Genomic DNA, 25,658 nt, shown 5'->3' on the forward strand with positions numbered 1-25,658 from the left:
ACTAATCAAGCCTTTGGAGCTGAGAAAGCCGTGAATTGTGTTTTAAAGTATGTACTTAATGTGGCTTCTTGGATCAGGGACCAGACAAATTGCTCCTGTTGGCGATCCCCATGGTATATTTACCAGGGAAGCTTGCAAATAACCCGAGTGAAAAAGATTGCATATTAAATGTTACAAACATGTGCAAAGATTATTTATGAGTACAACACAAGTGCCATATTAAAATCAATTTGTTGTTTAAAATAATGTTTCCCTTTTGATTGGAAGGCTGAAATAGTACTTTAAATCTCTCACCACTGAGTGTTCTAGACAAGCAGAATACTAGAGTGTATTCAAACCTAGCACACCTGGAAGAAGGTGTGACGTCTGGAAGAAGAACTGACGTCTAGTTGTGCCAGGAAGGTGTGTGGGTTTGTTCATTTCTAAATGCAGGAGTGTTTAGTCATTTGATTATCCCTTCTGAAATCCAAGTGGCATAATCTAGGAATAGATCTGCATTGCCATCTACTCTTTGGGTGAGTTAGGTCTCCTAATATTGGCCATCTTAGGGTGTATTGGACTTTGGCAATTTTTTTCCAATTTACTATTTGAAAGAAGATACTACAAATGTGATCCCTTGGAGGCTGTTGCTTCAAGAGCAAGAGTTGTCAGCTAAACTTGAGACATTTATCAGGGCAAGGATGAATGGCGTCACACTCAGGGCTTGGCAAGTGTACTGCTCAGGTTTTTTGTGGCCAAGGAGAGGGCACATTGCCTACACAGCAGAAGCAGTAGCCAAGGGTGTTGGGATCATGCCAAGCTTATCAAAGGGGCATATTTGGGCTCAGGGCTCCCTGCAGTCAGAGGTACTAACATTTACGCATATTTGAGCACAACATCCCTTCTTTCAGAGATGAATCAGCCTGTTCCTTTTAAAAGCCACCTAGTGTTTCCAAAACTTCTCCCACTACACCCACTCACACAGACAGACATACAAGCACCTGGCAAACATTCCTTCTGCCTCACCTGCAGGGATGGGTGAACCTTTCCACAGAAATAGCCAATAGTGCTTGTTCATTAGGAGAAGTGTTTTGGTAAACAGGAAATTGGACTGTCAGATGGATCCTCTGTTGCCTGTCACAGCACACTGCTGAGGACAACATAATGTGAAGGCTTGTGATACTTTGAAAAGATGCAGGTATCCAGCATGTCAAGGCCAACACGCCTTTCCTCCACTTTTTGCTATGGTGCATAACTTTAACATTTTCTCTTGTTAACTAGGAGCCTCTTCTGATGGTCCTCTGAAGCTACTTCCTGAGAACCACTTTGATCTGGTGGTAATTGATGAATGTGCCCAGGCATTTGAAGCAAGCTGCTGGATACCTCTGCTGAAGGCCAGGAAGTGTGTCCTGGCTGGAGATCACAAGCAGCTGCCTCCCACAATCATCTCTCACAAGTAAGGAACATTTCCCAAAATGGGGCCATTAATTATTTGGAGCATTGGGGAAAACGTTCACCTGGGGGTTGAGGGGAAGTGTTTCAGTTTGGACATCATTACCTGTGTTTATCTGTGCAGCAGGTAGGGCTGTTAATAGCTGGGCCAACCTACCCGGTCGTTATTTAAGGACATTGGTAACAATAGATCAACAGAAAAACATTTTTAAGCAGGAGTGGTTAGAACCATGGACTCTGATCACAAAGGTAGATTTTTTCCTATCAGTCATAATAGACATACTTTGCTGTTACACCTGAAAGGATAACAATAATTTGTCCTCATTGATAGCTGCTCCTTCTGATTAGAAGGAGGCAAGTATCTGGTAGCCTTCTCTGTGGGTGTGTAATTCTGCAGCGTGATAATACCCAATACAGAGATTTAGCAGAATTCCCACATCTCAGAGAAGGTTGACTGCTGAGGATGAATGCTTTGGGCTCACAGGAACCGTTAACTGTTGAATTAATTAATTTCTCCCTCCTCAAAATTTGAAAATTACGGGTGTAGAGGAATGACCAAGAGCACTGGAAGCTTAGGCAGGGAGGGCCTAGGGAAGTAGCTTGCATAAAACCTGTTTTGAGAAAGAGTGAACTGGCCAGGATTCCGAATAAGCTGGCACCATCACCCAAATGGTGAGCTGCTAGTTTCCATGCACTGTAGCAGGAAGATACAGTATTGACAGATCACTACATTTTTTGAGATCCTCTTCATATATTATTCATATATATCAAAATTTTGGGTTTTGAGTTTTCATATAGGGCTCTGTGTGTGCGTGCCTGGTTTGCTTGAGTTTTTCTGTTAGGAATTACTGCTGTGCTAGAAAAAATTACATCTTATTTATGGACCTGCTCCCTGAGAGGCATTAAGCCACTAACAGGAATGTATTTCTCCTCTGCTTTTTACTTTCTACTCCCAGTAGGAAATTAGCACGCAAGAAGCCTATAAATTGTGCATTGTTGTGTGTGCTGCTCTTACTATGTAAATCTTTAGTCAGTTTTTTTATACACATGAATTTTATGGATCTCATATCTGTAATATATTTCAATCTTTTAGGTACAGGCATTAATTATGATATCCTGGTATGTATAGAAAACCTTTGCAGTGATGGTAGTTTAAAAGCATTTTTTTGTATCTGTGAGCAGCTGCCCCAAATGAAACCAGGGTTCTCTTGTGCACTTAGAAGGGCTTGGATTAGACAAAAAAATACTATGTCTTCTGACAAGTTGAAAGATGCTGTGTTATTGACTAAATGATCTTTTTCTGTAGAGACTAATACTGGAGACATATGTCTGAAGATCGTTCCTTGCAGAGCATCATTTTGAGGAGCCCCTTACCTTTCCCTACCCCATCACTTATGTAGTGATTTCACTGCAAAATCAACATAACACCTGTGTAGAACCTGAGCAGTCCATTGAATTATAGGAAAGATGTTCAGTGGTAGAATGGAGAGATCAGAACTTTGACACCCAGGAATTGTTGGGGCCTTTTGACTGAATGTACACACACATTACCGGGACGCGGGTGGCGCTGTGGGTAAAACCTCAGCACCTAGGACTTGCCGATCGCATGGTTGGCGGTTCGAATCCCCGCGGCGGGGTGAGCTCCCGTCGTTCGGTCCCAGCTCCTGCCCACCTAACAGTTCGAAAGCACCCTTAAGTGCAAGTAGATAAATAGGTACCGCTTTATAGTGGGAAGGTAAACGGCGTTTCCGTGTGCTGCTCTGGTGCCGGTTCGCCAGAGCAGCTTCGTCACGCTGACCACGTGACCCAGAAGTGTCTGCGGACAGCGCTGGCTCCCGGCCTCTAGAGTGAGATGAGCGCACAACCCTAGAGTCTGTCAAGACTGGCCCGTACGGGCAGGGGTACCTTTACCTTTACCTTTACACACACATTATGTCAAATAAATAATGGTGTAGACTGAAACAAAACAAAAACATATCAGGATTAGGGAGAAACCAGTGCTCATAGTGGGGAAAATGTAAGCAATCCTTTTGAAGAAATGAGCTCCGTCTCCAATGGGAACCTTGTCATCTTTGTTGAACCTTGAAACCTTGAATCCTAATAGGCCTTTCTTCCCCTGAAACCTTCCTTCAGCCACTTCTCCAGATTGCTTGGATTCGATCCAGTTGGTTCCCTCCTGGGGCTGTTTTATCATGCTGACTTTTTGACCAGTCCCCTACCAATTTGCGTTATTTGGGTGTAGCAAAGTAATTCTGCAGTGGCAAAAGAAGGGAGATCAAGGTAGCAGAAAGGAAGTGTGTTCTGCAGTACCTGGGAGAGTAAAACAGAAGTTGGTGACAGTGGCCTGGTATGTACATTTGAGCACCTAAATGACCAGGCATGCATGTTGAGGACCCAAGCCATGCCCTGTAGCTGAATGCTCATAGGAATTTTAGAGCACTGGCTAGGAGCCACACACTGTGTGCTCCAGATGCACACACTGCCTTCTCTGCTAAGAACTTGGAGGGGGAATGAAGATCCTTGGACATCTGGTATGATATGGAATGTCAGATTCTGGTTCCTTGAACCAGGAATCAAATCCCTGGCCTCAGAGTCAGGCTTCTGTTCTTCTCTGTGGCCTGCAGGGTGCTTTTCCTTGAACTGGGCCAACTATTTATTTGGAAGAGGCAGAGGCAGTTTTGCTGTCTTCTGTCTGTAGAGGGCACCTCCGCCTCTGAGTCCTGGTTGACAGTGTTTCCAGGAAATGGGACATGGTATCAGTGGTTTTTGCTGTGTGCATGCTGTCAACGTGTGACAGTTGCACAATGGTCTCTGACCAGAAGGAAGGCTTCTCTCAGTTCTGAGGAGAACAGCTCTCCAGAATGGGGGGCTCTGTAGTGAGGAGCTTTTTTCTTCCATCTTTTCATTCTTTTCCTTTTTATTCTTCCTGTGGAGGTATTGTCACAGATCCTGTTTATTTAAAATATTTGGACAGAAATGAAAAAGCCAGGAGTCCCTGTGGTAGCAATTATGAAACCACAGTATACATGTCATTTGTGCAAATTGTTGTGGATTGCAAACTCAAGAGTTAATTCCAGAGTGTGCAGCTGCCACAACTGATGTCTAAAATGTCTAGTTTGCAATTGGCACCCCAGGAATCTGTGTGTACTCATATGTGCACTGCATGTGCAAGGTATAGTCGCTCAGACATTCCCATTGGGTTTGCTTAGAATTTATTTCTCTCAAGCCTAGTGTTGATACAGAGTTTCTATATGAGAAATGGACAGGGACCTTACAACATGTGTATGCTTGCTAAAAACGAACTTGCTGATTAACATCCTAGACAAAAGTACTTCTTCATGTAAAGCATAATTACCTTAATGGAATTCACTCTGACAAATGTGGTGTGGCCAGTCTCACAAATGGTTTTAAAGGAGAATGGGGCAAATTAATTGAGGAACAGGGTCTTCCAATAGCTGTTAGTTTAGTGAACCTCCCAAGTTGCTTTGGGTGTGGGGAGAGGGCAAAAACAGGGAAGAGGTATCACTTATCTATCCTGGTTGTGAGTTTTCTGGAAGAATACAGCTGGCAACTATGGGGAACAGAACACAGGAGTAGACGGACCATTTTTTAAAATTGTGTCTCTGGAGAAGAGGCTAGCCAGCATAGTGTTCTGAACTATAATTCCTATCATCCCTGACCAAGTTGACGGGTTGATGGGGGTTGTAGTCTGAAACATCTGGAGGGCACCATGTTGGCTACCCCTACCCTGGAGCAACAGTCACATGCTTTGAAAAGGAAATGTTTTTAAATGCAATGTGGAAACTGCCACAAAAAGCAGTGTGGAGTGCTGCTGTCAGGATTCTACTCCATTGCATCTCAGTTTTTCTATCCCCCCCCCCCAAAAAAAAATTCAGCATTTAGTGTCTGTTGAGCATTCTTGGTCTTCACTGGGCTGTTTTTCCCATTATGATTTGTTATACTTCTATGAATCTTGGGATTTCCCCAACCATGCTAATACCTCCCTCCTCCTAGCCTGGAATAGATGAGCCTAATGGTCTGTCTCTGTATAAGGCAGGTTCCAATGTTGGCAATTCCGAATAAATTTCCAGACGCTTAGCTGGTGAAAGTACAGTGGTGCCCCGCAAGATGAATGCCTCGCAAGATGAAAAACCCGCTAGATGAAAGGGTTTTCCGTTTTTCGATGCGTTTCGCAAGACGAATTTCCCTATGGGTTTGCTTCGCAAGACGAAAACGTCTTGCGAGTCTTGCGATTTTTTTCGCTCCCCCCCTTTTTCTAAGCCGCTAATAGCCTTTTAGCCGCTAAGCCACTAAGCCTTTAATAGCCGCTAAACCACTAATAGCACCAATCCGCTAAGCCGCTAATAGGGTTGGTTCGCAAGACGAAAAAACCGCTAGACGAAGAGACTCGCGGAATGGATTATTTTCGTCTTGCGAGGCACCACTGTAACAAAAAGTGTCAGGTGCAGTGGATTAATGAAACAATCTGAGTTCAAATATTTTAGCCTAGCTATAACTAATATGTAAGACAGTGTCTCAGTTTAAGAATGAGATTAACAGGTAAGAAAGATTCTAGCCCTCATGCGTTGGGAAGAAGGGCTTGACAATTGTGTGCCATGTTGAAATCTCAGAAAGTAAAGGGTGTATGATACAGTGGGGAGTGGTGCTTCTTTGGTTTCTACTAAACACCAGGAAGAATACCATTGCCAAGAGTATCAAAAGCCGCTGAGAGGTTGAGGAGAATTAACAGGGACACATTTCCCTTGTCTCTCTCCCAACAGAGGTAATCATACTAAAATAGTTTCTGTGCCAAAACCAGGCCTAAACCCCAATTGAAATGTCTGTACTCCTGATTGTTATTACAATAAAGTATACAGGTTATTCAGATGTAAGCAAGTTTTGCATATCTTATTATGAGCACATAATAAGATTTCCACCCTGTATGCTATGTATTTTTTAGGTAAATAATTTTAGCTTTGAGCTTTAGTGTTCCTGTCCTTATCCTGAGGGCCTGGATTTGTTTTCAGATGCATGTCATGAGGTTTTTACAAGCTGTTCTGCTGTTGAGTTCTTGCAGAAATATCTCTGTTCTGAAATATTGACAAGAGCATAGAAAAAGAAAATAGCAGTGAAGTTGATGGACATCTTTATACATTTCCCCTTCAATCTATTTTTTTTTTAATTTATGCTGTTCAAAGTGTGGTTAGAAGTGAAAACAGATTTCTTGATACTTGAGTTTTGTAAAATTTCCTTGTAAACAACATGGCAGTAAAATAATTTGTCTGGTTCAGATTCTGCTTTCTTACAAACTAATATCTGAGTTGGGACCATTTCACAGCAATATTTAGAGATAGTGGGCTTCCTGTTCTTCCTTTTGGTTTAATAGATTTAAACCAAAGCAGAGCTTGAGAGGACATGGCTCTAATCAATAGTGTTTACAGATTTACATCTCCAAAGCAGAGTTAACAATAAATGATGCCCAAGGAGCTCAATGTATTAAACACAATGAATGTTCAAGGCATCAGCGGTACCCTAGATCTGTAACCCAATTGCTCTTCTGACAGGATGCATTGCAGATGGTTATGCCTGGAATAAAAGTCTGCACTGAGCATCTTGATTCTTGCTCTTCTGTCCATAAGTAGCATGTCAAATTAAAGCCCTGCCATTCTTAAATTCTAAGCAGATTCTCTCATTTACACAGCGTTCAGTGAAGAGGTGGTGGATCATTGACATGTTGTCAGGGACTGGCTAGACGAGGAGGAGTGTTGGCTGCCAGTTGCCCGAGAAGCACCAGGGAGTGACACTGGGGAGGAGGGAGATTTTGTTTTTTTTATAATATTTTTTATTGAGTTTATGAAATACAGAAGAAAGAATAGAAAACAGATTATAGGAATAAAATAGAAAAGTTACAAATTTCCATGTTCTTTTTTCCATCAAGTCTAATGGACTTCCCCACATCCTCCCAACCCTGCATTCTCTGTAGTACGGAACATCAGCAATTTGTTACCTTGTTTCAATACTTATTGTATCCTTTATTTTATCATGTTACCTAATTTCAAATATATTATAACCCAAATCATGTACATTTTCATTTAAACACAATAAAGTTATTTCATTATTCTACCTCTGACTTCTTGTGCCTTAATTTCCATTTCATTAATTTATCATTGCTGAAGCTAGAATTTCCTAGAAGGTGCATCTTTTAACATTCGTACAGCTTATAATGTTTTTTCAAATAGTCCTTAAATTTTTTCCAGTCCTCCTCAATTGTTTCTTCTCCCAAGTCTCGGATTCTGCCAGTCATTTCGGCCAGTTCCATATAGTCCATCAACTGCGTATGCCATTCCTCCAGCGTGGGTAGATCTTGTGTCTTCCAATGCTTTGCAATCAGGATCCTTGCTGCTGTAGTGGCGTACATAAAAAAAGTTCTATCTTTCTTGAGCACTCTCTGGTCCACCATGCCCAGGAGAAAGGCCTCCGGTTTCTTAGGTAAGGTAAATCTAAGTACCTTTTTTAGTTCATTATGAATCATCTCCCAAAAGGCCTTCACTTTCGGGCAGGTCCACCAGAGGTGAAAGAATGTCCCTTCCGCCTCTTTACATTTCCAACATTTATTGTCAGACAGGTGATATATCTTAGCAAGCTTGACTGGGGTCATGTACCACCGGTATATCATTTTCATAATGTTTTCCTTCAAGGCACTACATGCCGTAAATTTCATTCCGGTGTTCCATAACCTTTCCCAGTCTTCAAACATAATGTTATGCCCCAAATCCTGCGCCCATTTTATCATGGCGGATTTGACTGTCTCATCCTGAGTATTCCAATAAACAGCAGGTTATACATTCTCGAAAGTAGTTTATTTTTTGGCTCTAACAGTTCTGTCTCTAGTTTCGATTTTTCCACCTGGAATCCAACCTTCTTGTCCACTTTAAAAACCTCTTGAATTTGTGCATAGTGCAACCAATCTCGCACCTTGTTTTTTAGTTTTTCCAAGCTCTGCAACCTCCAATTGTCTCCAATTTTTTCAATTATTTCCCCATATTTAGGCCAATTGGCCTCCATGTTAAGTCTCTTACGTGCCTTGGCCTCCACCGGTGAGAGCCACCTCGGAGTCTTACTCTCCAATAAGTCTTTATATTTTGTCCAGACCATCAAAATTGCTCTTCTGACAATGTGGTTTTTAAACAATTTGTGCACTTTAACCTTGTCATACCACAAATATGCATGCCACCCAAAAGCATTGTCAAACCCTTCCAGATCTAGGACATCAGTGTTTTCCAGTAAGATCCAATCTTTCAACCAGCAGAAGGCTGCAGATTCGTAATATAACCTCAGGTCTGGCAGGGCAAATCCCCCTCTTTCTTTCGCATCAGTTAATATTTTAAACTTTATTCGGGGCTTTTTGCCCTGCCAAACAAACTTGGAAATATCCTTCTGCCACTTTCCAAAACATTCCACCTTGTCCACGATCTGTAGGGCCTGAAACAAAAATAACATTTTCGGCAATACATTCATCTTTATAGCTGCTATTCGGCCCAACAAGGAAAGTTTCAATCTTGACCATGTTTCCAAATCTCTTTTGATTTCTGACCAACATTTCTCGTAGTTATCTTTAAACAAATTCAAATTTTTGGAGGTCAGATACACCCCTAGGTATTTTACTTTTTTAACCACATTTAGTTCTGTTTCTTTCATGAACTCATCTGTTTCTGTAGTTGTCAATTTTTTTGCTAGAACCTTAGTTTTTTGCTTGTTCAGCTTAAATCCCGCCACCCGACCAAAGTCAGAAATTAATTCTAACACTCTTTTAGTACTAGAGACTGGCTCCTGTAATGTTAATACCAGGTCATCTGCAAATGCTTTCAATTTATATTGTTTCACTCCGACCTCAATTCCCTGTACCAACCGGTCCTTTCTAATCATGTTCAATAGCACCTCCAGAACTGAAATAAACAATAGGGGGGATAGAGGGCACCCCTGCCGTGTCCCTTTTTCAATTTTAAACTCCTCTGTCACCACATTGTTTACTATCAATTTGGCTTTTTGTTCTGAATATATTGCTTCTATTCCATTTTCAAACCCCCGCCCCACTCCCATCCCTTCCAAGTTTTTCTTCATAAACATCCAAGAGATATTGTCAAAGGCTTTCTCCGCATCAATAAAAATTAAAACTGCTCTAGTGTTAAGATTTGTTTGTAGAAGTTCCAAAATGTCGATAATGTTTCTTGTGTTATCAAACAAATGCCTACCAGGGAGAAAGCCAGCCTGGTCCTTATGGATCACTTCATTAAGCACTTTTTTAAACCTACTTGCCAAAATGTCCGCAAAAATTTTGTAATCCACATTTAGGAGTGAGATGGGGCTGTAGTTCTTAAGCTGGGTCTTTTCAGTTTCTAGTTTGGGTATCAATGTGATGAAAGCTTCTTTCCACGTTTCCGGTGCCTTCCTCCCCTCCATAATCTGGTTACAGACCTCCAACAAAGGTTGTGTCAAATAGTCCTTCAAAACCTTATAATATTTGGAGGTAAGTCCATCGGGGCCTGGAGATTTGCCTAATTGAAGGTTCTGAATGGCACTTTCAATTTCTTGCTGTGTGATATTACTATTCAGGGTTGTTCTCATTTCCTGAGGTATTTTCTGTAATCCGTTAGTTTTAAGAAATTGGTCCACCTCCGAATCTTTCTGCGGCCCTTGTGAATAAAGTTCTTTGAAATATCTCTGGAAGCACTTTCTAATTTCCTCGGGTTTCTGAACCATTCTCCTTTCAATCTCTAGATTTGTAACTGTATTAAGTTTTTGTCTCTTTTTCAACTGCCATGCTAGCAGTTTCCCACACTTATTTGCTGATTCAAAAGATCTTTGTTTCATTTGTTTAATTTTCCATTCCACCTCTTGATTTATCAATTTCAAATATTGTGCTTGGAAAAATTTCACTTCTCTCAGCACTTCCTTCGACTTGGGCCTGGATCTTAATTTTTTCTCTCCATCTCTTATTTTTTCCAATATCTTCTCCTTCCTTTCATTCCAGAGCTTTTTTCTTGTTTTGTTGTATTAGAAACCCTCTCATGACTGCTTTACTTGCGTCCCAGATTGTTCTTTTTTCCACAGTGGTATTTAAATTTATCTCAAAATAGTCCTTTAAAGTTTTTTGGGCTTTCTTAACAATCTTCTCGTCCCTTAGTAAGGTGTCATTCATTTTCCATCTAAAGGATCCGGTTGTATTTAGTCTCAGTTCCATTTTCAAAGCGTTATGGTCGGAGCAGGTTTTTGGGCAGATTTCCACCTTTCTAGTCTTGGGTGCCAGTCCTCTAGTTATCCATATTTGGTCGATTCGTGTCCATGTCAGATGAGCTTCAGAAAAGAAAGTTCCTTCTTTTCCTAGGGGGTTCTTAACCCTCCATATGTCAATTAAGTCCATATTGTCAGTCATTTCAAAAAAAGTTTTAGGTAGTCTGCCATCTTTCGTTATGTTAGCGCTTTGCGACTTATCCATATTTACAGACACAACCCCATTCATGTCGCCCAACATAATGATGTTGTTGTAATCTAAGTAGTCCAGCATAATCTCATGCAGCTTCCTGAAAAATTCCGATTTTCCTTCATTTGGGGCATATATTCCTAATATCAAAAATTTTTCTCCTTGTGTCTGGATTTCAATCGCCAAAATTCTGCCGTGTTCATCTTTAAATAAAAATTTCGGTGACAGGCTCTCCTTTGCATATATCACCACTCCTCTTTTCTTGACTTTATCCGAAGAAATAAATTCTTGGCCTAATCTTCTGTTAATTAGCACTTTTCTGTGGAGCCTTGTCACATGTGTTTCTTGCAGGCAAATAATGTCCAATTGTTCTTTTTTCAAAATATGAAATACTTTTCTTCTTTTTTCCGGAGAATTTCCGCCATTTATATTCCAACTAAGAAGCTGCAAAGACATCCTGGTCTAATTGGTGGGTCCTACAATGGGGTGTCTAGGTTTCCCTCCGATCCCGGAGGTGGTAGTGCTGGTCCAGATCCAGACGGTGTAGGTTTTGGAGATGGTCCCGGTGGTGGTGGTGGCCAAGAAGCTGCAGCTCCTTTCTGGAGGTCCTCCTCGTGGTCGTGTAGGAACTTCTGCTGGTCCTCAGGTGTTTTAATTCTTACTTTCCTTCCTTTGTAAGTAAATGATAGTCCTTGCGGAAACTCCCACCTATAAGGGATTGCGTTATATCTCAGCAATTTGGTCAGATCTGTGTAAGTGGTCCTAAGATCCAAAAGATGTTTGGGTATATCTCTATAGATTTCAGCCTTTTTACCTTCTATCTCCAAAGATTTTTTAAAATGTAGGCCTAGTATCTTGTCTCTTTCCTCTCTTGATCTCAAAATAACCAAACAGTCTCTGGACTTATCTTTCTTTATCGATTTTCCCAGTCTAAAAGCCGTCACAATTTTGAAATCCTTGTCTTCCTCAATCCCCCAGAATTTGGAGAACAAAAGTGTCAAAAATCCCTCTAAATTTCCTTCCTCCAGTTCTGGGATGGCCCTTAACCTGAGATTATTTTCCTTACTTTTCAGTTCAACCAATGACAGGTAGGCTTGTTGTTCCCCTACCTGTCTTTTCAGAAGCCTTATTTCCCCCTTAATCTCATCAACCTTTTTGTTCGCCTGTTCTGCTTTTTGACTGGCTTCCACAGCTAGTTTATAATTTTCAGCCGTGGCTCCTTGCAGTTTCTCAATTGCCTGAGTGTGCTGGGAAACCTGATCAGATAATTTACTAATAGAGGATGTAGCTTGGTCAATTTTTGATGATTGATTGTCCACTTTTTGATTTAAAATTGCCAGTTGTTCCAAAATTTGTTTCAGGACTGTTTCAGATCCTCCAGTTGCCATGTCTTCTGCAGCAGGCTCTTCAACTTCCACCTCCTGTGCTGTCAGCACAGTTGGGACAGATGATCTACGTTGATGAGTTAGGGTTGTTTGAACAAGTTGCACCGGTTTCTTTTCTTTTTCTTTAGCTTTGGCTACTCTTGTTCTCCCTGAGCCACTCATTCCACACCTGCCTCTGTTCAAGGTCAAATTATCTTTTATTCCATGAGTCAGACAAGTCCAGAGTGTAAACAATTAAACCACAGAAAGTCACAATAAAGTACAGTTCCCAGGCCTCTATGTCTCCACAATCCTCTAGGGGGGGTGTTTCAAAGTTTCAAGGAAGGAGAGAACTCTTTTCCGCCATTGAAGTTCTTATATTCCCTATATTAAATCTTAGTAGTTCCAGAGCACAAAAGGAAGGTTCCCCGGGCTTTCTATTTCTTGAAAAAAGGCCACAAGGTGTCAAGAAGGGTCCCAGCAACAATGTTTAAGCGTTAATATCTCAGTCTATGTAACAGTTTAAACTCCAATAACAGTATCAGCAGTTTGACAGTTCTCTTTTGCGCACTGACAGTCCGACAACTGGGTTGTCCCTTTTAACTCCGCATAGCTCAAAATTAGGAAGAAAGTTCCAAGAATAAAGTCCACAAATTTTACAAAGATTTCCCACTTGTCTTTTCAATACAAAGTCTATCAATGCACCCTTGTTTTGCTTTTACGATCCCTTTTGAACGCTTCAGCGCACTTCTGAGCCGTTGCTTTGATCTAGTTAGCAAGATCGGGAGACGGATTTCCTGTTACTCGCCTCCCGTTTTCAGCCAAATTCCACGATTTTAGTCCAATATTTAGTTCCCCTTACTCACGGGTATGTTGCAGCCAATTTCGATGTTTTCAAGAAGAAAGGTCAGCGCTCATCAGCAGCAGCAGCGCGGCTTTGCTTCCACGAAAAGAGCGATGAACTCACAGCGCCGCTCCCCCTTTCACGTTCCGGAGCCCCTTACGAGGTTCCTTCTTCGTTTCTGGGGGGGCTTTTGGCGCCCGCCGAGTCCCACGGCCACAGGCTCGCTCTGCCTGTGGTTTTTCTTAATGGGTCTCCGCTTTGCCGCAGCGGACGACCCTTTTTCGCGGAGCCCCTCTTCACAGAGTAAAGAGGACCGCCATTGCCGTTTTGCACCGCCTCCGGAAGTCCGGAGGAGGGAGATTTTGAGTCTGACTCAGACTGGTGGGACACGGAAGAGCAATCCACAGAGGGAACCATCAGAGAAGTTCTGGAGCCAGAGAGTGGGGGCAAAGGGGAGAGGCACAGTGTGGACACAGACCCTGATAGGGATCTGCGTTGCAGGACAGTCCTATTCCAGCCTCTTCTCCCCCCACCCCTTTCTCAGTGCAAGAAAGGAGAGCTGAAAAACAGAAAGAGCAGATAAGAAAAGTTGAATCATGCCAGAAGAATGTACAGAGAGAAATGCTTAATTAAGGGAAGGTGGGGAGAGGTTTCTAGCTTCTGCAACTTTCATAGCCTGAGAGCGTCTGGTATCTCTGATTGTGAAGCAATAAAGTTATTTGCCTTCAAGTCGCATGCCTGTTCCCGATTTACAGATTTTACGGCAAGGCTGTTCTGGCAGCCTGACACATGTTTTCCTTGGAGGAGCATGGGGAATCTCAGGTCCCAGAAGAAGAATGCAGCCCTCCAAGTCACTCTCTCCATTCTTTGTCTTCTTGTGTGGGGATATGGACAGAGAATTCCCATAGACTGCAGCATCTGCCCCTCCCTTGCCCTTGAGCCTGCTTTGATGCTGCACCAAGTACCTAAAGTGGGCACAGCCAACTGGGACAAAGTTCACCCTGCTCGTCCGTCCGGGTCTTAGTAATACAAACCAGGTGGGCCTCCTCAACCTCCATCTAATTATAGGTGAGGGGGATCTTAATTAAAACCAACCTGCTCTTCAAATAGCAGCATCCGCAGGCCTGAGTTCTGGCTGATAGCATGACTCCAATTCCTCTTGGTAGAGAGGGGGCCGGCATGCAGCACAGCCACCAGTTGCCTATGTCATATATCCCCTCACTGGAATATCCCCCCACATCTGCAATTGGGGACCCCCCTCCCAGTCTTCCCAGCTGATCTTGTGCCAGGCACACATCAGCTGCCACCTCTGAGAGCAAATGCCAAACCTTCAGCTGTAGCATATCCAGAAAAGATACAGTCCCAGCCACCCTGGTAGTTAAGCCCAGGCAGAGCTCCCAGTTGGTAAGCCTGGGTGTGGCAGGCTTCTCTGCTGGCCCGAGGTGAGAAAAGCCCCACATTCATAGGAGTAGGGAGGGTGTACAGACAGCTGCAGAGTTCTTCAGGGCCCAAGATATGTTCATGCAAGCCATTTTGGACAGCAAGTACCCTTTTCACATTTAGAAATGAAGCATTTGAACCTGTGAGCTTGTAAAGTTGTCAGTTCATTTTGTTACCAGAATGAATAAAATTATAATTGTATAATGGGGTGGAAAACGATTTTCAAAAAAAAAAATGTTTTGTCTTGAAAATTTAATGGCTGCTGTTTTAAATTATTGGAATTATTTGTTCTCCTTGCTATTAACAGAAAAGTACTCTTAAAAGCTGCTTTAATCAAGTTTTGTTTGCAAAGGACAACAATGTCTGTTGACTGGTGTTTCTATTGGATTAGCTGACACACAGCTTGGATAGATGACTCTTCTAATTAAATGCAAAAGCCAATAAATTGGGAGCACCTTTTTTAAACTTAAAGAAGAAACACTGTTCTAAAATGTCAGGGATTTTAAAAAATCAAAATAAACTACTGGAAAAAGTAAGTAGCTTCTTTAAACATGTGGCCCATCAGCATGCCCTTGAAATGCTTTATCTGAAGTTTGTGGCCTGCTAGAAGGTGTGTGGAGTTTAGAGAACTGGGGATGGGATCAAAGGTGGGGAGCTGGGGACCGATTCCATAATTTTGGAAAAACACAATCTCCAGTATAAGGTTAGTTAAAAAGTGAACAGAAATTTTAATGTTAGCAAAGCATGATCTATCTAGATATAAAACACACTTCAAGTATAAAAATAATATTCAGTGTGTTCTCACAGATAAAACATTTGTGAAGTATAAGAAGTATCTGAAGGGGTTGCATGAGTTTGCGTAGATGAGAGGATTTGTTTTGCTTGGATTATGTAGTGAGCTTCATCATTGAGTGGGAATTTTAACCTCAATTTCTCACACTCAAAACTAGCGCTCAAGAGCCTGAGCAGATTCAAGGTGGATCCCTGTCAACTTCTGATGTCAGCAATCAGCTACCACCCACACCATCCTGGACAAATAAATATTAGGCGTGTCCCTTTGTTCACTCCATTTGCCAACTCCCATATCCCTGCCTCAATCTCCCTTCCATCGAATTTTCCTTTCCAGGACAACTCTCCTGCCTCAGTTTCCTCACAGACCACAACCTCTCCCATCTCCCTACATACGTAAGTTGTAGAAAAGCACCACTTCATACATTCTTCATCTGGATATTTTTGGTTGTCTGAACAAAATAATAACTTTCAATCTATGTAAAGACAAGTTATAATTAAAGTAGATGTTCTTAAATAGCTAAAAATTAGTCTCTGTCAGGGAAGCTCACTGTTTCCTATACCGTCCAACATGTTTGAGATTGCAAAGAACAAACGAGATAAATTTGGATATTTAAAATATATAGACAGAAAGTAACTTGGCTTGCTTTGCATCTTGCATACCTGTGGTGCCAGATGTAGAAGAGAAGCATGAGAACATAGAATTTGAATGTTGTTGTTTTTAAGGTTTATCAAAAGCAAAGGAGAGAATGAAGTAGTCATGAAAAAATTACCCAATATCAAACAATATACGCAGTATCAAACTGGTACGTAAGCAAAAATCTGATGAGACAGCAAGAATAATAAAATTAATCGTAAAACCCTGATGCAATAAAAAGTTTTCAAAATCTGTCTGAAAATGAGAATTAAAATATTAAATACATTTGTTTTTCAGTTTTATGATCTTAAAAACAAATTAGAATAAAATGAAGCTTTAATAAAAAAGAAATAATAAAAAGTGTCCTCAAAAGATGAGAATGGATTATCTGTGTGTGTGTGTGTGTGTGTGTGTGTGAGAGAGAGAGAGAGAGAGAGAGAGAGAGAGAGAGAGATGAACTGAGCAAGACAACAGAGTTAAATGACTGGAACAGAAATTAGAAATGGAATAGACATAGTGAAGCAGACATGTTTATATGCTGACTGGATGAATTTTAACACTGGCATTTTTAAAAAACTTGCATGTAGAAATTGACAAGATCTTCCAATCTTCTGGAGCAAATTTTGGCATGTGTGCAGGGGATTGCAAGGAACAGGAGAGGAGGGGGAATTCCTGTTTTGTGTGTGTGGAACTCTGTTTCTCTAGCAGATTGTCACTGTTGGTTGTCACCTTTAAATCTTCATGCTATTTATGTGGATAATAACATAATAAAATGGGAATGCAAATTTTTGAAATGGTGCTGGAGAAGAAAGTGTATATAGGTTTGATATAAAGAAAACCCAACACTGGGCAGAACTGGAGAGAAACAAATGCCATATTCAGATGTTATCCCTGTCACCCAGTCCCACCACTCATGGTATAGCTTAGAATCCTGCATGTTCTAAATGTGTTCTAAATCATGCTGGGAGTTTGCAAAAATACAGAACGCTTCCTGCTACAGACCTTTTCCCTCACATGCATGGAGGGTGGTGCAGCTGGGTGATGGCAGGGGGGAATGACAACAGCAGCAGCAAATGTGTCTCACCGTCCCCTCATCATCTGAGCTCCAAATCCCTTGCAAAACATGGAGAAGAGGTGTTTTATGATGATTAGGCACATTCCAAGGAAATCTGTGTACATTCTCCATTCCACTGTAGAGGCCACTCCCCAGTGTTCGCTACCATCTCAGTTGGGGCAGGTGGTCATTAGAGGGAATCACACTGCAGCTTGATCCTGATTTGTTTTAACTTGGACAAGAACAAATTGCAAAGTGGAAATTGTGGTTTGTTTGAAAGTGGAAGCTGTTACTTTCTACCTTTCAAGCAAAGGAGGGGGAGTGTGGGAGCCCTAGGATTGCCCTTTCCCCCCAATCACCTGAACTCTGATTTAGGACAGTGATTATCTGCACTGAGCCATTGACTTGGGCTTTGCGTCACCCTTGCACAAAATTGGCTTCAAGCATGTGTAACCAGTTGAGTAGCCATTGGACATAAGAAAGCAAACATAGCTTTTCTTTCCTTAATTTGCCAGTAAGCAAAGCTGAACTATCATTGGGAGCAGTTATTGCCTGCTGATGTATATTCCTTGAGAACTACAGTAAGGTGCAGAACATGATAGGTGGCAGAGCTAACCAGCTTTTCCAAGTACTAAACTAGTGGTATGCTAGTGACAAAAGGTTGTGCAAATGGGTGCAATTCAATTTGGAATGTCCAAAACATTGGGCTCTCTTGTAGGAGATTGATAATGAAGTCTGGATTGCATATTGTTATTACAACATGATTTAGTCCTAGCTATGCTTATAATCTTCTCATTTTCATTCATCTTTCCCCCTCAGACTTTATACTCCTAGATCATCTACATTAATTCAGTATCATGCTGATTATACTCTGCTATTTAAATATTGCTGATAATGATCATGCACCATCTTCATACTGGAGAACCATGTCACATTTTCATTGTATTAATTTATTTTCCTTTGTCATTGTGGGTTGGTTGATTTCCTGTGTGCTTTAGCAGTTTCAGCTTAAGGCAGCTATACCTCATGACTATTCATTTAGTTTGCAAACTATTTTATCCTGAAGAAGGGCTTTTCTACCTGAAATACAGTGAGAATATCACATACTCAGTTCAGGAAATCTGTGCACCTTCTAGAATTCTCTATATTAATAGTGTTAACTTCTGACCAAATAATCTCCCTTGGTGGGAAGATGTGGTTTGTTGGCTTCTTACAGGGTAACTTATAAGATAACTCATCATAACATGCGGGATCAAGAAATAATTTCTCTTCAGGTCAGAAACTAGTGATCTTTTCTCCCCTCCTCACCAAAAAGGTACCCAACTCTTCCTTTGTGGCATGCAATTTCCTGCACGCTCTTGATTTTTATTGATTCCTGTCTCTCTTCCTTTAGCATAAGGCCACCAGATTCCTTCTCCAATTTGAAAAAGACAAGTCAGACTTGTATTTAATGATTTTCTGAACTCTAGGGTCTCTTATGCATTTCTTTTCCTGCTGTACTCAGCATAGACAGACACCCCCCTCCCTTTCCACAACCGCTCATTGCCTAGGCAAGGATTCCAGGACAGAATATATGAGTGAGGTCATGGTCAACTGCCCTCCTGGGCCTCAGCATGGCTGGCTGGCAGATTGTATCTGCTTCTGCAACCTCATTGTTACCATCAGTGGGATGGCACAAGAGCTAATACTTTTTTTATAAACCCCTTACATTGGTGCTTCAACTGTACTGACCCAATTTCTATGAGCGTGCAAAGCTGAGCATATGTGGGCTTGTTGAGCAAGTATCAGATGTTCAAATGCGGCCCTTGAAATCTCCAAGCTAACCAGGCAGTTAGTCCAAATGTATCTTACAAACAGGGGTTTCACTGGATGAAGATGAATGCATGTAAGATGTGCACCATGATGTCCACTTCCATGCTGGCAGCTTTTCATACGCTCTTCTCTCCCCTATTTGTATGCTGGGAAGTTACTCACTGCTGTACTTTTATATGGGGGAGTCATTTGACTTGCAGAGCTGGAAGGCATCCTGAGATTCATCTAGTCCAACCCCCTGCAATGGCCAGCTGCTGGAACACGCAGCTGTCCCATACAAGGATCGAACCTGCAACCTTGGCATCATCAGCGCCACACTCTAATCCACTGAACTATCCAGGCTGGTGATCAAGACTCTGACATTCTAATCTTAATTTCTCTTATTTCATAGAGGCAACTAAGAAACTCTGGATAGTGGGCAGAAAACTTTTGGTTGAGGAAACATTCTGGTTTTGTTGTGTTTAATGGCTCTGAGTTTTATGGTCACTTAATGCTGTGGTTTACAGCATGCTGTCATCTGCTTTAGGCCTGCTTCATATATTGTAATTTTCCTGCACAGAGGAAACATACATCTCCCATAGTATCTGAAGTAGCTTTAAAGTTTATTTCTTTGCACTTCAGATATAATGGCAAATGTGTATTTTTTACATGAAACTTGCAAATGCCGTGTGGGAAGTGGTCTTTGGATGACTGGGAGCAGAGTGGGAGGAAGATTTAATGCAGAATGCCCTGTATACCGCTAATTTTGCATATTGGCTATTTAGTTGCCTTAATGTGTTATTCATAAAGTTTATTTTAAACTTAAAAATTAATTTATAAAATGTTTTAAAAGTGGTGTGGGTTGTTTGTCATTTCCCCCTGTGCCTTTGCACTCACTATTTCTACCTTCTTCATGCTTCCTGTAGATCCAAGAGTCTTCAGTATCTCTTGGGTAGTGGTTTTTGGATGTATAGAGGGTTTTTATAACCTCCTACATGTTGGATAATGCTGGTAGTTTTATTAATTCAACCTATTAAACAGTACAAAGTTGATCGTAATGTTTTAAAACACAGCTATACATTTGCTTCTCTTTTATTGATTGACATTGCCGGCATCATTAAAGATGTATAGTTTGTAATTGATCAGTCCAGTCACCGGGTTGCACGATCTGTGCTCTTCTTGCACATGGGTGTTTGCGAAAAGTGAATTCTCTCTTTTCTTCCCCACTGCAACCCCCAGGGGATCCACAGAGATCTCCTGAGATGTGGGCTGGGGGAAAAGAGAAGCTTTCATAAGCTGCCTCTGCTCAGCTTCCCACTCCCACTGCAACCCCTCACTTTACATCCCAGGCCTTTCTTGATGCTCTCTCAACTTCCAAGGGGGCTGGCGCTAGAGCAGCAGAGGCACTGGTGTTTTTGTGGTTTTCTGTTTCCTCTGCTGGGACACTGGCAATATTTTAGGCCTCCTTTCACAAAACAAGTTACTCGTTGTTGTTTATAGCCTGTTCTTTTCATGGGAGCTCACTGTGAGTGTCTCTAATCAAAATTTGGAAGCTCCCAAAGCTAGAGGAAACTGCTTTGGAGAGGTTTCTCTGGGGCTCAGAAGTTGGCCTGGAAGTTCAGCATTACAAACATGGCTTGAGCATACCAGCAAAAAATGTGCTATGACCTCAGAGCCTGACTCCCGTCTTCAAGGGATGGCGCCATGGACTTGGAGGAAGAACCAGAGGGTCAGAAGGAACTGTGTGCTCTCTACTGCTCCAGTAAATCTAGCTAAGGAAAAGGCCATTCTGCCAACACCTCTCTGGCCTGAGGAAGTAGCACTGACACCCTCCAGCTATGAAGACTCCAGTCCAGAAGCTCCAACAAAACCACTGTGTTGTATCCAATGCTAGTCCTCCTCAAAGTACACCCACTGAAAATAATGGGCATGACTCACTTAGGTCTATTAATTTCAGTGGGCTTACTCAGAGTATAACTTAGTTGGCTACAACCCATTTTCCTGCCCCACGTCATTGGAGTCTTATTGCTGCTGGAACAGACAAAGCTACTATAACCAGAAGAGTTTCACCCATTGGGTGAGTAGGTGTGGTGAGGGACACACATGCACCCAGATGGAGCTGTGGCTTTATTTAATGCTTAGCCCGGGTTTATCTATTGCCTAAACAACATTCTAACCTAGCTTCACTTTGAACTCTGCATGGAGCTGTCCATCCTAGACTTAACTTGGCCATGTCTAGAGCCACCATGCAGAACACAATGGAAGTATTGTGGTGTGCAATTCATGCCGTCAAAATAGTGCTTTGATTGCTAGTTGCAATACTGCTTGCAACCCAAGAGACACGTTTGTTTCCAAAGCATATATTCATTGCTTCAGTGGTGCTGAAAATTGAGAATTGATCTCATCAGTTGGCCTTGCTACATCCGTTTGTGATAATGTTGTATTGAAGGTTGTTTGTCTGTTTTCCACCACCCACACACTTTTGCACCATTTCAGGATAATCATTCAGGACCACTCTTGGAGAAAACACAAGAAACCTTGTTATTTTCCCAGGAGATTCTCTCCTGCCCCTGTCTCTCAGTCTGTGATTATCTTTCATAATTAGATAAAACCTTGATATGTTGTTGTTACCAGCTCATTGAGAAATTGCTTTTTAAAAAATCTACATTAGAAATAATTGTTGAGAACAATCTTGGCTTTGAATTTCAAGGGCGTTGTGGACCACTTTAAAATGCCTCATTTGCTAGACACACTTCCTTAGACAGACATTCCTTAGGCAGACAAACTTCCTTAGAGAGACTATGTGGGTGCATTGGTCCATAGCCATTGTTTATTCTGCTCTTGCAGACATCGGACATTTGAGGAGATCAAAGAATTGTTTCTTGCTTAATCTTTGCAAAATCAGCAGTTATTGACAATAACTAGTGGTGAAATAATGCCACATTTTATTAAAAGGTGAAATATCTCTCTATTTATTCACCATATAGCCTGTTATTGGCCTCTGTAGTGGGTTGCACAATATACTGGAAATGGCCGTGTTAGTGTACACAGGAGTTTTATTGGAGACCCATGGTGAGCTTTATTGCCACTCCGACATTTTATGAGAGTCCATTAAAAAAAGATACTTTAGACTGAGCATTTACTGCCTGACTTAAAACAAAGGGTTTTTAACTGTGCGAGATGACTATAGGCTTGCTTCTTATTTCTTGGACCTGATTAGGAAGGCATTTTCTAATATAGGTGTGGAGAAACCCCAGGGGCTGCAGTTGCCAGGGTGCTGCATGCACCAGATCCATGCAGACACCAATGGTTTTTCCCATCCATTTTTGTCACACAGGATCAACACCATTTTCATACCATTTCACTTGCTGAATGGCAAGCTGTTCTTTTTTAAAATTCTAGAGCGTTTAAAAGCAGTTTGGGGACCTAGGCAGGAGAAAGTGGAAGAGGAGCTTCTGTGTTTAAAAATGAATTGAAAACTCTGGTGTTCACAGGCTTTTCCAGTAGACCTACTGGATTGGGGCTCTTGAAATCTGGCTAATCCATCAACTCTTGTTGTCGAATAGATCATACAGCAATAAATAGGTGTCTTGTCTTATTTGACCAACTTAATATATTTATTTACATTTGTGTCCTGTCTTTTCTCCATGGAACACTTTCCATTTAAATACTGGCCAAGTCCAGATCTGCTGAGCTTCAGGATGTAAATTGCCCAGGATAAAAGTGGCAAAGTTTCTGTCTAGAGTGCTTACAGTATAAGGCTATACTCCAGAATAGTATTTGGCAGTATTGGTGGGGCAGCACCTCTCATTTGACCTCTAGTCAGTTACATCACTCCTGCTTACCAGCAGGGGGAGGCAGCCACAAGACCCGTGTAGTGCAAACTCACCAGCAGGAGGGCTGAATTGACTCAGCCCATGATTTGCACCTCACCCATCCCCTCAAAGCAGCAGCAGTGTGACAGACCACAGGTCAGGTGCATGGCAGTGCCCTGCCTTACTGCTGTTTACTGATATTTGGGGTCTTATGTACCATTGACTATAATAAGGCATTATGAGCTAGGGGAAGAAGTCCTCCCATTATTCCTAGGTTAACACATCTCTAAATAGGACTTTAGCATGTCTTAAGTGTGGGAATCTGGAGCATTTTGGAGCAAATTGGCTGAGATTCAGACAGCTGTACATGCAGCTTTTTGTGAGTAGTGGAGGCAAAAAAACTGCAGGTGCAAGCAAACACTGGGAAATCTCCAACTGCGCTTTAAGTATTCACTTATTGGAATACAGCCGTTATTTATAATAGCCATCATAACATTTTTCTATACATATCTGAGACACACACACGTGATAAAGGTGGCAGTGGCTCTCTTTGCAATTTTCTTAATAAATTTGCTCTTTCTCTTTGTTTGGAGGACCTTGCTAATTGCTTTCTTTCTGTCGGTGCAGGGCTGCCACAGAGGGTCTTTCTCTCAGTTTAATGGAACGGCTGATTCAGAAATATGATGACCATGTTGTGAAGATGCTCACGGTGCAGTACCGAATGCACCAGACCATCATGCAGTGGGCTTCCACTGAGATGTACGGCGGCCGCCTCTCGGCTCACTGCTCTGTTGCGCAACATTTACTGAGGTAAGTGACACTGTGCCTGCTTGCTTGCTGTTTCTCCTGACTCTAAACATTTTCAGTGCGGATTGACATTGTCAATTAATATTGATGGAGAATATGCAGGGTTTTCTGCTATCTGCAATTATCCTTTTTTCTTTTTCTTTTTGCCTCTATTTTAGCAAACCAGGGTGGGTGTTTTTTTATTGTCTTTCATTTAGCAAATATTGATCTTGGTTTTCCCTGCACTGGTTGCAGAATAGATTTATGTGCAGTTCTGTTTGTTTGTTTTTTTAATTTAAGTAAAGCAAAGTTATATAGCAACCAGTTATATCTTGTGGGCCTGATTTTGCAGTCACTGTGGGCCCAATGGCTTGCACATACCCAGCCGAAGTCTTTGGGGCTGAAATAGCTGGCCCTCGTACCACAACGATTTTTGAAACTAAGATTCAAGGGCAGTTTGCTATCTGGGTATTTTTATTTTGTTTTTGGTGGGTGGGGTTAAGAAGTAGTGGAAAACAAGTTTAGAGCCCTCTTGGGTACTTGGAGCCTATTCCATGTCTCTTTGAGTCTTAGCCTTTGATTCCAATGCCCAGTGTTGGCATAATAATATTACCGACTGCTTTAAAAAATTGGGAGCATGTCGTGCACACTCATCTATGGAATGAGGAATATCCCTCTATGGAATGTCACTCTAATCTTTCACTGTTGGGTGTGATGTTGTTTGTTCAACAAATGAATAAGTCTTTTTTAGATGATCTTTATATGCAGCATCATCAGTGTGCATAGCACTTCACGGAGTACATGTCAAGGGGAGGAGAAAAGGGACAGGGCTAAACAGGGAACAATATCTGATTGTTTTAGTTATGAGGTTAGGGTTAGGTGCAAGCTGGGTGATGGCAGGGCATGGGAACCAGGCAGTTGTTCCAAACGTAATACATAATTTTTTAAACTTATAAAACTATATGAAACAAACAAACAAACAAACAAACCCAAAGCGTATGCAGTATATTGAAAGATCCAGTTTTTAAAAGGCTGCTAATATGAAACTTCACTGTGAGTTGGACTCATATTGGCCATAATCTGTTATATCCACTGGTAGCAACTGGAAATTGCTGTCAGCAGTGCTCAGAATGGAGTACTTGAATTTTTATCTTTGCAACCACTAAAATGCAAAACATAGCAGGACTTCAAACAGAGCCTTATCTTTGTGTAAAAGAAAATAGAGTAGTTAGTATTCAGGGAACACTTACATCAGGATAATATGGATTTTTTTTATATATAAAGAAACTCACATTATGGATTTAAATCACCAAGAAGATAATTTCAGTATGCAATATTGATCGCAATTGCAGTGAAATACTTTCTAAGGGCTGAAAGAAATGATCAACAATAAAAAATGAATTATTGTTTTGAATGAAGGAAGATGTTACACTCTTCAGTTAGGGTTTAATGCTGCAGCAAATTGAAGGCTGCATAAATTCTCACTGACTTCATTGAGTTCCAGAGCAACCTCTTAACCTGAAATATTCTCCCTTTCCCCATGCTGTAGGCTAAGAAAAGGGGAGACCAGTCTTCTAGAGTTCTAAGATTCCCACACAAACCAAGCTGTAAAGCTCGGGTACCAAATGGTGATAATCCTAGGTTAGCTAAAGGGGTTACCTCCAGATGTTGCTGAACTCCATCTCTCATCATCCCCAACCAGCATAGTCAATGGTCAGGGATGATGGGAGCTGTAGTCCAGCAACATGTGAAGGGTCATCGGTTCCCTGCCCTTGTGCTAATCAATATTCTCCTCCTGCCCCCAGCATTCTAAAGTCTTAGTTATTTCATTGAGAGAGTTACAGATGAGTTTATGTATCTCCAGTTGAATTAAGTGATACCATACAACCTGATTCTGTACATATTTGCACAGAAGTTTATGTTTCTACATTCAGTGAACCTGCTTCTAGGTAAGTGTACAGAGAAGGCTTAACTTTTACAGGATCTCGCACTTGGTTTTCAGTTTTTCCAGGCGGAAATTATTTTCCTGAGCTTGGGGGAGGATGCTGTTTGCATTTGGCGTCATTTTAGTCTTGGTAGCCGCAGCAAGGTGTCTCCCTGTTGTCAGTTAATGAAAGTAGAAGGAGCCCACCTTGCTTCATAATTTTTATTCTGCTTATTGTGAACTACCTTGGGTAAGCATGATTGGAAAGAACAGCACAGGCAAATTAACAACGCTGCTTTGCT

At 41.6% G+C, this 25,658-nt stretch overlaps 1 protein-coding gene across 1 annotated transcript in view; it reads left to right on the plus strand.

Moving 5' to 3' along the window:
• Positions 1-25,658, plus strand: part of IGHMBP2 (immunoglobulin mu DNA binding protein 2) — a 68,790-nt gene that overhangs the window by 19,694 nt on the left and 23,438 nt on the right. The window contains exons 8-9 of the mRNA XM_083756142.1: positions 1,261-1,435; positions 23,274-23,456. Of these exons, the coding sequence (XP_083612268.1) occupies positions 1,261-1,435; positions 23,274-23,456 (358 nt within the window). The remainder of the gene's footprint in view (positions 1-1,260; positions 1,436-23,273; positions 23,457-25,658) is intronic.

The sequence above is a fragment of the Podarcis gaigeae genome, assembly GCF_964106915.1.
Source record: "Podarcis gaigeae genome assembly, chromosome: 1".
Lineage (NCBI taxonomy): Eukaryota > Metazoa > Chordata > Lepidosauria > Squamata > Lacertidae > Podarcis > Podarcis gaigeae.